Here is a 14,807-nt window from a genome sequence, read left to right on the forward strand (position 1 = left end):
ACACCAGCCAGTTCACATTAGGGCCAGGACTGGGGACTTGCTGAGCTAAGTGGCAGCACCTACCAGCACGAACTGGATGCAGGGTGGGCTGAGCCAGACTATAGTACCCACTGGTGAATGTCAAGGTGAGGGGGGCCATGCCAGACTGGGCCTCAGAACCCACCAGCACATGTAAGACCAGGTGGTGGGGGACAGCAAACCAGCTAGAGTATCTGTGGGGCTTCCTTGATGGGCATTGCTCCCACTGATTAATGTTGGGAACTGAGACTTGGGGCGGATCAAGCTGGGCAGAGCTACTAAACCCATTAGCCTGCGTGTGAGCCGGGTTAGTGGGAGAACCAGGCTGGGCTAAGAAACTGTATCTACTAGTACATGAGCCAGAATAGGTTCAGGGTGGTCAGGCTTTGCACAGTATAAACTGGTGAGTGCCAGGACTAGAGGCAAGGCCTGTCAAGTTGGTCCGTGGTACCATCTGTAATGTGTAAGATCTGAGGCTTGGAATGGGCTTAGTAGTGAGACTGTGGACACCCCACTGATGGGTTGCTGCCCTCACCAGTGAGCATGAGAACCAGGGCTGGGGCCTGGCATGAAGGTAGTAGCAACCACCTGCATGAATCTGTGCTGGACAGTGGGGGTCCGTGATTCTGATCTAGGCTGCAACACCCATTGATGTGTATGAGAGTTGAAGGAGATCTGGGATGGACTAGACCAGTTTGCTGCACATACTGATCTCTGGGTTTATTCCTGCTAGCAGGCGCTGAGACCACCAAGGGTGAGGCGATGGTGTTCTTTGACCTCAAGAAGCAACAGAGACAAACTGGTGAGAGAGGTCTGTTTCATTCAGCACAAATTCCACTTTTATAAAGGTTAAGAAAGGGGAGAGCAGGAAGGAATCTTCCAGTAGTCACCCCACCCACCAAAGACATTCTAATTGGCTAGAAAGCACGTCTATTCCCCTTTGACCCTCCAGTCATTTTAGAGATCATGTTCTGCACACAAGGCTGCAAGCTGTGCCTCAGGTTGTGTGCAGGTAAGCTGTAAGCCATGCCTACCAGGTAGCAGGCAGAGGCGATTGTCCACATACTACCATGCACAGGAACCAGGGCTGGGGCAAGCCTGGTGGTGGTTACTGGGGATTGCTCTGACTAGGCTGCAGTTATTGCTGGTGTATGTCAGAGCCAAGTGCGGTGGGCAGGGTTGGGCTGGGCCATAGCATCCATTTGTTTGCATATGAGATGGAACTGAGCACAAAACTGACCTGGTGACCTCAGTCACCAGTGTGTATATAGGCTAATGTTGGAAGACAGAGCTGGACCCTGCACTGGCCGGCACACAAAGGAGTCAGGTCTGGGGTTACCTCAGGCAAGGTTTCTTTTGGGACTCCCCCCAACAGCAGGTGGATCACTGGACTCAAAACTCCAACCATGGGGAAAAAACACAGGATCTGGTATCTGAGTTCATGTGTGAGAATATATATATATATATATATATATATATATATATATATATATATATATATGTTGCTGATGCCTGTATGTGCAGTGAACAGCATTCCCAGATGCACATGGGGGACATGACAACTCATTGAAGCCTGGAGAGGACATCTAGTACCATGGCAGAGGCTGGATGGCAGAATAAATGGACAACTCTCCCAGCCTAGGTTTGACAGCAAGTACTCGGGCGAGTGGAAACCCTAAGGTGGACTACATCAGCCAATGAACCTTGGAAAGATTTCCTTAACCTTGGAGCAGTGAAATCAATAGCATCTCTGGACGCTCAAAACCACTAAAGCAGTATCCTTGGAACAGCATCTACATTGGGGACCCTGGGATGACACTGAGTTGTCCTTCCAGGCCCCAAAGAACTGATGAGGTCAGCCTGCTAGTTCAGCCATCTCCTCTTCTCTTTCCTTCCCCCAGGTACAGGAAGAAAAAAAAAAATTGAAGCAATTTTCTTATCCACTTTCCCTTATTCCTTCACTCTTCCCACTGTAATCAGTAGTCCACATAGACATGCTTCCTTCTTATGTGAACATCATCAAAAATAAAATAAACCCATTATTGAAAAAAAATTACGGTCAATTTTCTCACATGCAAATCTTAGAACATTTATTCCTCTCAAGCCTTCTATGACTTGCTCATACCTTCTGCAACTTACTAAAACCTTTATTTCTATTCCTATCTTTCCTTTTCCACTTTACAGTAATATAGCCATTCTCCTGAAGAACCAACATTTTTACAAGCAAAGTCCTTTTAAAAAAATTCTGTGCCTGGTGCAGTAGGGCTAGCAGCCAAAGTCCTTGTGTTGAATGTGCTGGTTCTAATCTCAGCATCCCTACTTTCCATCCAGCTCCCTGCTTGGGGCCTGGGAAAGCAGTCAAGGACGGCCCAAAGCCTTGGGACCCTGCACCTGCCTGGGAGACCTGGAAGAGCTCCTGGCTCCTGGCTTTGGCTTGGCTCAGCACAGACCTTTGCGGTCACTTGGGGATTGAATCATTGGACAGAGGATCTTCCTCTGTTTCTCCTCTTCTCTGTTTATCTGACTTTGCAATAGTCAGTGGAAGATCCGGAAGAGGCTCCTGACTCCTGGTTTCAGAATGGCTCAGTTCTGGTTGTTGCAGTCATTTGAGGAGTAAACCGGAGATGTCTTTCTTTCTGTAGATCTGCCTTTTCTATGTACATAAATCAATCTTAATAAAAAAAAAGATGGTGCCTGGCTACTTTGTTGTGCATATGTATAACAATGAAATGTTAATCTTGGAGGTTTAGGGACTAATGAGTGTCAGAAAGGATGATGTGCAGATTAGTTCCAGGGGAGCAATTTTATGGCAATATAGGAACACAATGCTGCAGAGATCCAGGAGAGAGATGCCCAGGAATATTAAACTCAGTAGAGCATATGCTTTGGCAAGTAATGTCACAGTGTATCTGGAAAAAAATTAAGGGTATCTGAAATTTGCTGTAAACAAATATCCAAAAACATTCTGAATATATGTAAAGTGTACCTAATCATAATATATATGGAGTTAATAGTTATTACTTAAGAAAAGTAATTCTGGTTAATGTTTTAAGTATTGCAATCAGATACATATTATATGCACACATATCTGTACATATGTATGTACACTTACTATATAGAGATGTGAACAATTTGAAGAAGAAAGGCGGTACAAAATTGCAAAATCTTCACCTATTATAGCGGGAAATCAATAAAGTCCATGTGAAAATATTAATAAATAAGAATCTTTCCCTATTATTGCTATGGTTGGAAAAATGAGAATCACTGTAAAATAAAGCAACTACCAAAATTCAATGTATATTTCTCTGCAGATTAGAACCCGAAAGGATTAGAACAAAGGGCTGTGATATTTTTATGAAAACTGTGCTTATAATTACCTTGATATATTCAATATATTAAAATAAAAAGAAAACAAACCTAATCACATAAAAGACAATACTTGTGAAAGAGTAAAATATAAACTTGTACCAGATAAACAAATTTCAACTCACTGTAGCACATTAATTTGGATGAAATGTTCACTAACATAACCTGAGTCGATATGAGTCAGGGTACTTTGTTTTCTCAAAGGTTCCTAAAACTTGACCCATGCTCTGGCTGAGCCAGCATCAAAATGGTGTGTTTGGCCCACCTCCTGGCACTTGACAGCTCCTGCAGAAAGTAGGTTGACTCCAAGGAAGCAAATTTCTACTCAACTGTCCAGTCATTCCATCTCACTGCCCATGCTCAGATATTTCAACTCTCTCCATGTTTAACCTGTAACCTCCGAAATGCTTGCAGATGTTATGCCTGGGAAATTTTTCCTATTGCAGTAGTCACATTCCCTATATGGCAGTAATTCCTCTGGATAAAATATCTCCTTAGTATATCTGGAATTTTTAAAAATTTGACAAAACTAACATTAGAAAATCAGTATGTATTTGAAAAGAATTTAGAAACCTATATAAGAAATAAAGACTATAAAACACTGTCATAATTTTTAAATTAATTTTTATCAGTCCAAGAGAGTTTGGAACCTCTAAACACACACATAAACACACACACACACATACACACACACACACTATAAGAACAATTGAACTTTGAAGACTTATACCAAATGAAGTTAAATTCATGTTCTGCTTGCTTTAGCCTACAATTATTGCCTTAATGAATAGTAAATTGTAAAAAAAAAAAAAAAAGTATTTTCTCCATACCATCTTGTATATGTGTGCTTATGCCTATGGAATAGATCAATTAACAGAAAATCAGTTCTTGGGAAATGGTAAGTAAGAGTAGTAGACTACAAATGAAGGATGTGATAGGAAATGCTAGGAAGAGATCTGCTCCAAGAACATTTGTAGGAAATTTCAGTCAGGGAAATGAAAATAAATACACAAAAACATCCTCAGAGAATAAAGTGCAATATTTGCTAATTATCCACTACAGGCATACAAAAATTTGCTGAGAAAGACATCCAGAAGGTTATCTTCAAGGAACATGGGATCTCATACCTCACTCAGCTAAGCTGGCCAATATTTATGTAATTATAGTACCTGTAATTTACTGGTTGCTTACAGTGGACAAGATACTTTCTGTATGTTAGTCTGTACTTGCAACAATATGAGGCATTAATCTATTCTCCCACTCCAGCAATCTGAAGCGCAGAGGGTTAAGTGGCTTCCTAAAATCAAACAGAAGAAAAGTGATAGAGCTAGAATTTAATCCCATGTAGTCTGAGCTCCACAGTCAGAAAATTACTCATCTTATTTCATGCAAATGCTTTTTCATTGTGTGACTATACCAGACTTAACTGCACTCAAAAGAAGGCAATCTCCTTTGAAATTAATTTTCAATGTGTAACATAATTTAAAGGATTTTTTTTCAAGGTAAAGGCTGGAAAATGAAATAAGATTCCAATAATAGTTTTCTTCTGTTAGAGATCATATGGACATTTATTTTTATATTATCTTCCTGTTTATATTTTTTTTAAATAATGAAGATGAGTTACTTTATAAGTAAAATAAGATGTTGGCGTTATTGTTGATTCCAAAAACATCATCTATACAGCAATGAGTAAGATTTTTTTTCTGCTAGTCGCTAAAGGACAAGCCCATTTCCCTGGTACTATTCCCACTGATCTTCTTTGGTTTTATGCATTCTTTGATCATAGAAGCTATAGCTCATTACTAAGGCACTTTTGAAAATTTGGTATGCTTAATAAAACCAGAAAGCATCCCATCTACCCCAAAGTTATTCTTTTTTTTTTAAGCTTGCATTTTTTAACAGACAATTCCAGCCATTCTGATCAGGTGCTCAAAGAATTGAGTGACCATCAGATTTATAGTATATAGTTCACCCTGTAGAGATTTAGAGGGTGAAAGAGACTGACAAAATTACGGACATTCTATAACTTTAAACTTTATGTATCATTTGAAAAATAGTTTCATTATATTGGTGGACAAAATAATGTTTTATGATAAAATATTTTTAATTTTCATTATCAAATTTGCTGTTCCATTAAATAAGAGTTCAACAAACGAAAAATAGAAAGATCATAGTAAGAGATTGTTTTCAAAAGGTAATTAGTTGAGGTTAAGGAAAATTAAAAGTGTGTCATTGTAAAAATTGAAAGAAAAATAAGAAGCAGGTGGGAGGACAGTAGTGAGCGAGGGAGGTGGGTATGGTAGAAACTGTCACACTGCTCTTAAAACTACATTTGAAATAGAAAAAAATTACAAAAACCATATAAGTGATGAAAAGCTACATATTTCAAAAAGCACATACTTGTGTAAATTTATACACACTAAAATAAACAGGTGGCAAGCCACTGGACTTCAGGTTGACAGTAGAGCAAGGACCATGCTGATGATCATGCTAGCCACCACCATTGCAGAAAATCCTGCAGATTTTTTCAGGTTTCTATGGAGCCTGACAAGATGGTAAAGATTCAAAAGAAGATGAAAGCCCAGAGGGACCATAACACTTTATACATGGCAGGTCAAAAATACACACAGGCAAAAACAGCTCCTGGGTACTGACGCAGAGTGATGACGTTGAGTGGTGGCGTCCAATCAGCGACTCTTGTGGATAAGAACTTTATGGTTCTCATAATGACCAAGGCCTAGAGTGGCTGGTGGCGTTTCTCAGCGCTGCCAGCGGCGCCAGTCGCTCTGCTGCTAAAGTCCTGTTGATTCTTAACTCAGCCCGCTCCTCAATCATGTCGGAGTCCCCAGGGACTTCCAAAGAGGACCAGAGCATGTCGGAAGAGGAGTCAGACGTCATGGAAACCCCAGAGTCCCAGAGTGGCTCTGCGTCAGCTTCAACTAACGTCCATCGGCAGGAGGAAGACGCGGCCTCCACAATGGTTACTGGCTCCAACTATGAGACCATGGTGTCGGAGCTAATGTCAATGGGCTATGAGAAGGAACAGGTCCAAGCTGCCCTGAGGGCCAGCTATAACAACCCACATCGGGCCGTGGAGTACCTGCTCACGGGAATTCCAGAGGTGTCCCAGCCCAAACGCATGATGACCCAGGAACGCCAGGTTGCTGAACATACCACAGAGGCAAGAGCAAGCAACCCTCTGAATTTCTTGCGTTCATATCCTCAGTTCCAGAGTATGCGGCAGATGATTCAGCGGAACCCGGAGCTGCTGCCCAACCTCCTCCAGCAGCTGGGCCGTGGCAACCCTGAACTTTCCCAGCAAATTGCACAACACCCAGATCACTTCATCCAAATGTTGAATGAACCCTTCGGGGAGACCAACGATGACGATTCAGACACTGACGTGGAAATGGAGATCGAATTGGAAGTCGAAGTGCAGGTGGAGGGCGTGGAGGAGGAGCCAGTGGAAATCGCCCTTGGAGAGGAGTTTCCTCAATTCGATGAAATCACCCATCAAGATCTAGAAGCTTTGGAAAGACTGACGGCGCTAGGCTTTCCAGAAAATCTTGTAACTCGTATATATTTCACTTGTGAAAAACAAGAAAATGTAGCAGCAAATGTTCTTAATCAACTTTCAGATTATGAGTAGTACTGGGAAGCCCAGGCCACTACTCCACATGTTTCAACAATAAAAGGAAAAAAAAATCTGTGTAGCTATATTTGTGTGGTTGTATTTATTTTAGTAGCAAAAATTGAAACATTAAGAAAAAAGTGTAAAAGAGGAAAAAAGCAGCATCTCAGATTCCACTGTCCCTGAGCCCCATTCCAACTGTTCCAATGTTGCTCTAAGGCGTGCCAGGCCTGACAGTTCTCATCCTCCTTTATATCCAAGCATGGGGATATAGTTCCTGGCAGGACCAGGAAGCCACAGACACACCCATCTTGATCTCTGTTCCAACTCCCTGCAGCCAGAAGGGGAGAAACTGCTCGTTTTCCGATCCCCCAAAGAGTGCTTGAGGACACTCCTGCCTTGCCTGTGCCACCATGAGGGGAACTGCAGCATTGAGTTTGGATCTTCCATTCTAGTGGTCCAATCTTTCCATCTGAGGTGGGCCCCCTTGAGGCCTAAGGCTTCCCTGGCCACCTCAATCTCACCTTGACCTCCACCCTGGGCAAGGGGTAGCATCAGCTCTGGAAATATAGGCCACTCCATGCCAGATAAGAGCCCTGTGTCTGACAAAGATGTTGAAGCAAATGCAGTTTTTTTTTTAATTAGTAGATAAGTAAATAAAAATAAAATCAAACACATGGGTCTGGCACAATAGCCTAGTGACTTAAGTACTTATCTTACAGGCCCGGGATCACATACGGCACTGGTTCATATCCTGGCTGCTCCACTTCCCTTCCAGCTGCCTGCTTGTGGCCTGGGAAAGCAGTCGAGGATGGCCCAAAACCTTGGGACCCTGCAACCACTTGGGAGACCTGGAGAAGCTCTGGGCTGCTGGATTCAGATTGGCTCAGCTCCAGCGGTTTGGGCCACTTGTGGAGTGAACCAGTGGATGGAAGATCTGTCTCTTCTCTCTCTGTATATCTGCCTTTCCAATAAAAAATTTTAAAAATCATTAGGTCAAATGGACAGAGCGGGGGGGGGGGACCCCAGAGTGGAGCAGGCAGACAGGAAGAGGCTTGTATCCTAACCCTGGAGACATCCGGATCCTCACCAAGGACTCTCAGTATACTCCTCACCAAGGGCTATAGCCACGGGGAATTGAACTGCCCTCGGAGGCCAAGAACTCTGAGGTCATCCACTCTCTCTCAGACCTCCCAGATGGGATGGAAGATGCCCAGATCCTTCCTCACAGGATCTAATGTCATCAGAACAATAGCTGGGAGCCCTGAGCAGACCTCAGAAATAGAACAGTAAACTCCCTTTGGAACTCGGGAAGAGAGCTTTCTCTGGTCCTTACTTAGTTCCAACTTTGGATCCCCACCCTCTCTTGCAATGACTATCAGTGTTGCTCTGGAGCTCCCCCCCCCCCAAAAAAAAGACAAATAAAGAACAACAAGCAAAGCTTAGAACCAGACAGGAAATGGTCAGCTTGGACTCACATATACCTTACTAGGTAGGACACAAAGCTAAATTACTCCTAAGGCATTGAAGATTTCTCTGCACACCCCTCCTAAAACTGTTCTGCAACTCAACTGTTGACATATGCCTTGTTAGAGTTACAAGCCAGTTTAGACTATCCTAAAATCTGCCAAGTTCAGTAAAAGTTATGCTTCAACACTATAAACTGCTAAATACTAAAATGAAAATAGACACGAGACAGCTGAATAGTACCCTATAGCCATTTTCAGGTGTATAGAAGCTGGATGTATATAAATTAAAACTGAAATGTCAATGAAGTAGTCACAGAATGTGGTTAAGGACTTGCATTTCTAACATATTAGTTACTCAATATCATGTCAATTAACTCCATAATGTTGTAAATTGTTGTTGATGTTATGTTGTGGCTTTTAATTGGTCAGGATGATATTCTGCTAGCTCTGCCTTCAGACCAGAGATGGTCTCCCCAAGAAACCGTTGAATTTATCTGGACAATAAAATGCTGGACTCTATGCTTGCTATATGCCTGCAATGAAAGAATCTTGACTGGATTTGAACTGTAATACTGCAATAAGGTGAAGGAATCCACCATGGGGGGAGGGTACGGGGAAGAGTTGGGGGAATCCAGAGCCTATGAAACTGTGTCATAAAATGAAACGTCATTAATTAAAAAATAAAATACATGCAACATACAGGAATATTTTAAAACTTTAGTTATACTTGTTATTCATGCACCCCAAAAAGTTTCTTAGTCAATCCTGGCTGTAATAGCCTGCTATAGGTTTTTTTTTTTAATTTTTAATAGGGCTTCTCCTGCAAAATGTTCTTTAAAAAAATGGAAAGGAAGTGTACTGATGGTGGGAGAAACATACTTCTAAGATCACCACACTTTCCTCTCTGCCTCTGTCAATACCCCTCCTTCTTTCCATTCTTTTTGTAAAGCTTTATTACAAAGGTGAAGGGATTATAGGCACATGTGGATTATGCACAGGGATAGAGTGGGATGTTGGGAGGGGGAGTTGAGAGACATCTTTGCACCCTTCCTTCCTGTGTCTGTGGTAGAAGAGTGTAGTTCTCCAAGATGCCAGATTCCACATTTGCCAGGGAATGGGAGTGGTTACTGATGCTACCTCCAGGAACCTGGTAGAAAGAATGTTCTGGTGGAGGGGGTTATTTGATTGTCAGGTGAATGGGATTTATCAAAACTTGGGGAGGTGTGACTTATAATTCTAAGCCAGCTGCCTAGTTGTCCCATTTCATTCCTTTATCTAATGGATCCTTCTCACAAACTGGAGACCTGCTATTCAGTGCCCACAGCTCTGTCTCTGGCTTATTCCATTTGCATAATAGTCATCAAGATAGTATTTTGGGCCTGGTGTGGTAGCCTAGTGGCTAAGGTCCTTGCCTTGCAAGCACCAGGATCCCATATGAGCGCCAGTTTGTGTCCTGGAGGCCTCGTTTCCTACCCAGCTCTCTGCTTGTGGTCTGGGAAAGCAGTCAAGGATGGCCCAAAGCCTTGGACTCCTGCATCCACATGGGAGACCTAGATGAAGCTCCTGGATCCTGGCTTCGGATTGGCTCAGCTCTGGTCATTGTGGCCACTCTTAGGAAGTTAAGCAGCAGATCGAAGATCTGCCTTTCCAATAAAAATATGTCCTTAAAGAATTTCATCTGACAAAGATTTGAAGATTTTACATGCAAAAGAATTTATAACTGTAGAGTAAGCTAATTCATAAAACAGATTTTCAAAGTATGATCTGAAAAGTTATTTAAGCATTTCTAAACTCTATCATTGTCATCAACGAAGAGAAAAAAAAGACTTAAATTTATAAGCGGCTTTTTTCTTATTCTCAGGTCAACCACACATAATGTTCCATCAGTTATGTTTTTGCTATAAAAGCATGTGTAAATGTTGGTACCTATATTTTCTAAATCAACAGGTGGAATATCACAGCACTGAGGATGCATTTATAAATTATGTACCACAAAAAAACCCAAATAAAACGGTTTTCTAAAGTTTCCTCGAGTCAATAAGAAAATATTTCACTAAGATATTTCTCACCAATTTTTCTCTACCTGTTACAGCCAGAAAACTGAAGAAAAGTGGTATTCAGGACCTTCAGGAGAAAAGTCACATCTATTTATACGTGAAAGCTTGATTGGACTCACATGCTAGGAGTCAAGTCCCCATGCTTGGTCTTTATACGTTAAATCTGCAAGTCATGGTAATAAGACAATATCAGCAGGCCCACAAATAGTGACAAGTAGCCAATGTGTATAGATGTGGTCCCTGATGCCATCAACAGCCTTTCCAGATTGAGCTCATTATCCTACCTAAGGGGACAAGTTGTTTTGAGTTTTGGGGTCTATAACATCCTCTCCTCTAATGCATAAATTTTGTAACCCATCTTCTAAGGGCTGGTCCCGGTTAAGGAAGAGTTATAGCTTGACATTGGTAAAGGAATAAGGGCATTGAAGCAGCAAGGGTCAACAGCACTGTTAATAGGAGGGAAGCCAGGGATCCAGTAAAGCATGATACATAGGGGTAACCAATCTATCTCGAAGCCCCGGCATGTGGAGGGCAAGAGTCTCATGTCTTTCATTGACTCTGTCATGAAGTTTTTGAGAATTCTCTTGGACTACAACTGACTCATTAGCACAGAAAGACTTCTTAGAGGAACAGGCAAAGACCTCCTTGGGCAGCAGTCAGGAGATCCAGACATCAGCAATTTTTTGAGTCTGTCATTGGAAGGCCAAAGCAGACTGAGTCAGATCTGAAATGTGTAATAACTTGTTAGATGAGAACCCGGTATTTTCCCAAGACAGCCCAAGGCCCCAGAACCAACCACCAGGAGAATGGCAAATGGAGCATGTTTATGTTTGTCTGCCCAATTAAGTAGGGCACCTGGCTCCTTGAAATTAAGAAGAGGTCAACCAGACAAGAGGACTATTCTGGTACAACACAAGAAAACATGTGATCAGGCTAGGATGAGACAGGTTGAGGGAGCAGACTTCATCAGATCGAGATAGAATTTCCGTACGGGGACTAGGAACATCAGGAGTGTGTAAGCACGACTCCTTCCATGATGGAGGGCTGTGGTGGAATTCATAGCTAATCTATCACAAAGGCCCTGGGATAATGCAGATCCAGCAATCTGACATTTGGGTTGGCTGAGCATGCACATCCATCAAAACTGAAGTTAAGGGTTTGTTGGTGCTGAAGCCAGGTGGACAGAATAAAGCTGACCAGGCCACTGGGGAATGTTTAAAAAACCCAAGTCACCACGCCTGGCATGATGGTTCAATTGGCTAATCCTCCCCCTGCAAGTACCAGGATCCCAACTGGGTGCCAGTTTGTGTCCCAGTTGTTCTGCTTCCCATCCAGCTGCCTGCTTGTGGCCTGGAAAGGCAGTGGAAGGTGACCCAAGTGCTTGGGCCCCTATACCTGCATGGGAAACCTGGAGGAAGCTCTTGGCTCCCAGCTTCAGATTGGCTTAGCTCTGGCTGTCACAGCCACCTGGTGAATGAAACAGTGGATGTAAGATCTGTTTTTCTCCCTGTAAGTATGCCTCCCCAATAAGAATAAATCTTAAAATCACTTGAAGAGTTACCTGTTCATGCACCTCTGAGCTTAGCATGACAATTATGTGACAAAACATTCCTCCCAACCAGGCCTCTATTCCTCTATAAGACACAGCTAGATGAACTTTTAGTAGCCAGCTACAATTTTGTCAGAGCAGCTTGAACTAAACCTATAGACAATAGCAAGGTCAATATTACCATTGTTCCCAAAGGAAAAGGGTGATATGGTGACCCAAATTCTCAGGTGTCCCTTGTGTTTTTCAGCCTCTTACTGCATGTTGATCATCTGACCTCTAGGTTTGTGGCTGGAGCAGAAGCTGTAGATTCCTCAAGCTCCTACCATGCAGAGACTGACCAGTCTCTACTGTATGGTCAGGGGAGGGTGTTGGTATCTGAGCTGGGCAGGCTTCCCAAAAGGGATGGTTCCTATGACTGGCTGTCAGGCTTCCTGGACAAGAGAAGTGTCAGTGGCTCCTGGGGAACCAGGTCAAAAGACCAGATGGCATATGGGGCTGGCTAATTCCAAATGTGATGAATCCATGGGGGTCAAAGGCACAACTTTGAGAGCAGGAGTAGTAGCAAGCACAACAGCACATGGCCTTTGCATAAAGGATCAAGCTCCCTTTGTCATTAGGGCCAATCCTTGATCAAAACAAGATAGCCTGACTGCCAATTACTAGGGTGACAGAGGTGGATCCCAAAATACTTTGTTTTTTAAAAATGACTACATGGTTGATGAGGGTGGGAAGGATCAAGCTTTAGGTAAAATTGGGTGAATTCACTGCTTCCAAATTTATGATTTCTTATTACTGGGTAAGAGGAGAAACAAAGGGGAACACCACTCATAAGTTTCCATACATCCCAATACCAGGGATGAGGAACCGTCACCTCATATCAACCCAGAGTCTCAATGTGTACATATTCTGAGGGTTCTGTCCAAGTGGTTTGGACAGTTCTGAAATGCTGCTGAGTTCACCGATCCAAGGATGTCGCCCTCCCAATGTTCATTGGCTCCATTCACCGAAACTTTTTGGTGTCATTTGTTTCGGGTTGTTGTCCAGTTAGTTCTGTTGTTCTGCTACAGCACCAACTCTGCTGCCTTATTCTCCTTTTGCAACAGGCCCTGTGTCCACTGCGCCACTATTTTTCATTATGTAGGGCATGTTCTTGCAGGAGAGTCCAAGAAGCTGGGCCAGGTGTCCCAAGTATCACTGGATTCTCCACTCCTGGGACTCTCGAATCCGACACCCACTTATTATGCAGGCTCTGGGACCCAGACCAGAAGACCTAAGCCCCGCCAGATTCCCAACCATGGGGTTCACAGAACATCTACCTAAAAGGTGGGCCCCAGGATCTGGGCCAAGTGACCCACTCCCCGCCATTCCCCTGTCCCCAGTGCTCAGGAACCCACCCCCCCACACACACACGTGGGCCATATGACCTGAGACAATCTACCCTACCCCTGTGATCAACTGTCTCTGGGATTCACACACCTGGCCCACACTTGGCCAAGGCTGCCATGACTCACCTGGCCTGAGCTTCTGCAGTCTTATTGTGCCGCCTGGCACAGTTTAGTCTGCCCCATTCCTGTTGGTGGGTGCTGCAGCCTATCCCAGCTCAGCCTGATTGTTGTCCTGGTCCTAATGTGAACTGGCTGGTCCTACAGCCTGATCTAGCTCCTCCTGCCCCCTATGCTGGTTCTCAGATCTGCCAGTGGGTGTTACGTGCTGGCCCAGATTGGTCGGTCCCCAGACCTGACCCACATGTATGCCAATGGGTACGGTAACCTGGCATGGTCTAGGCTGCTTCTTGCCTTGCTTCTTGCACTCTCCTGCAGAGTCTGTGTCCCAATGAAGGAGTTTCCCAAGCTACTCCATCAAGTTCTCCAAATGGCAGTTCTCACGCACACCAGTGGATTGTTGGCCCAGGCTTTGTCCACCTCCTATCCTGGAAAGAATAGTGGTCTTGTTCAGCCAGCCAAACCCATTCTGGTTTCTGTTGGTGGTTATAGCCCAGTGTTACCTGGTCCACACCAGGACACAGCTTCCAAATTGTTCACTGGGAGTCAAGACCTAGTCTGGCCAGTTTTACATCCAAAATAGTTCTCAAGTGCCAGTGGGGACTAGAGTTAGGACAGATCTGTCACTCCACCGCCCCACTGCACAACTGTGCAGGTGCACACTGTACTCATGGACATCCACACCTGCTTCACTCAATCCTACCCTTGTTCACACCAGTGGGAACACCAACCCATTTGGGGTGTACTTTTTGCTCCCCAGCAAGGTTTCACACCATCCTCAGTACTAGGATGAGCCAGCAGAGATTGCAGCTCCACAGGGGTAAGCCACAGTTCCGAACAGATTCTGCTATCAGACCAACTTCTCCACTCACATTCTCCCTTTTAAACCACTTGCAGTGGGTCCCCTATATAAATGAACATGCATGGATTTAAAAATGGAAGTCGCTGAGAATAAATAATCTGGGCATAAAAACTAAAGGTCATCTCCCATGGCCACATGTCCGATCACATCATTGCACATTAATCATGCTGCACAAACCAAACCAGGGGTCTTAAAAGCTCACCATCAGACACCCTCCCCAAGGCAGCATGTAGTCCACCTGCAGGTACCCATGTGGGCCAAATAACCTGGAACTAGGATTGGGGATCCCAGAACAACACTAAGACTCCCTCACCCGAAGTAGCCACTGTGCTCAGCTGCTCGTACCTTCCTCC

The 14,807-nt window shown here is 43.8% G+C and overlaps 1 protein-coding gene across 1 annotated transcript; it reads left to right on the forward strand.

Annotated features, from left to right (window-relative positions):
• The first annotated feature begins 780 nt into the window (after positions 1-780).
• LOC101533198 (UV excision repair protein RAD23 homolog A-like) lies at positions 781-7,033 on the forward strand. The gene is made up of 3 exons (XM_058659131.1): positions 781-820; positions 971-1,030; positions 6,120-7,033. Exons 1-3 carry the CDS (start codon positions 781-783, stop codon positions 7,031-7,033), a joined length of 1,014 nt encoding a protein of 337 aa, XP_058515114.1.
• Positions 7,034-14,807: the final 7,774 nt, after the last annotated feature.

This window comes from Ochotona princeps, chromosome X, assembly GCF_030435755.1.
Source record: "Ochotona princeps isolate mOchPri1 chromosome X, mOchPri1.hap1, whole genome shotgun sequence".
Classification (NCBI taxonomy): Eukaryota; Metazoa; Chordata; class Mammalia; order Lagomorpha; family Ochotonidae; genus Ochotona; species Ochotona princeps.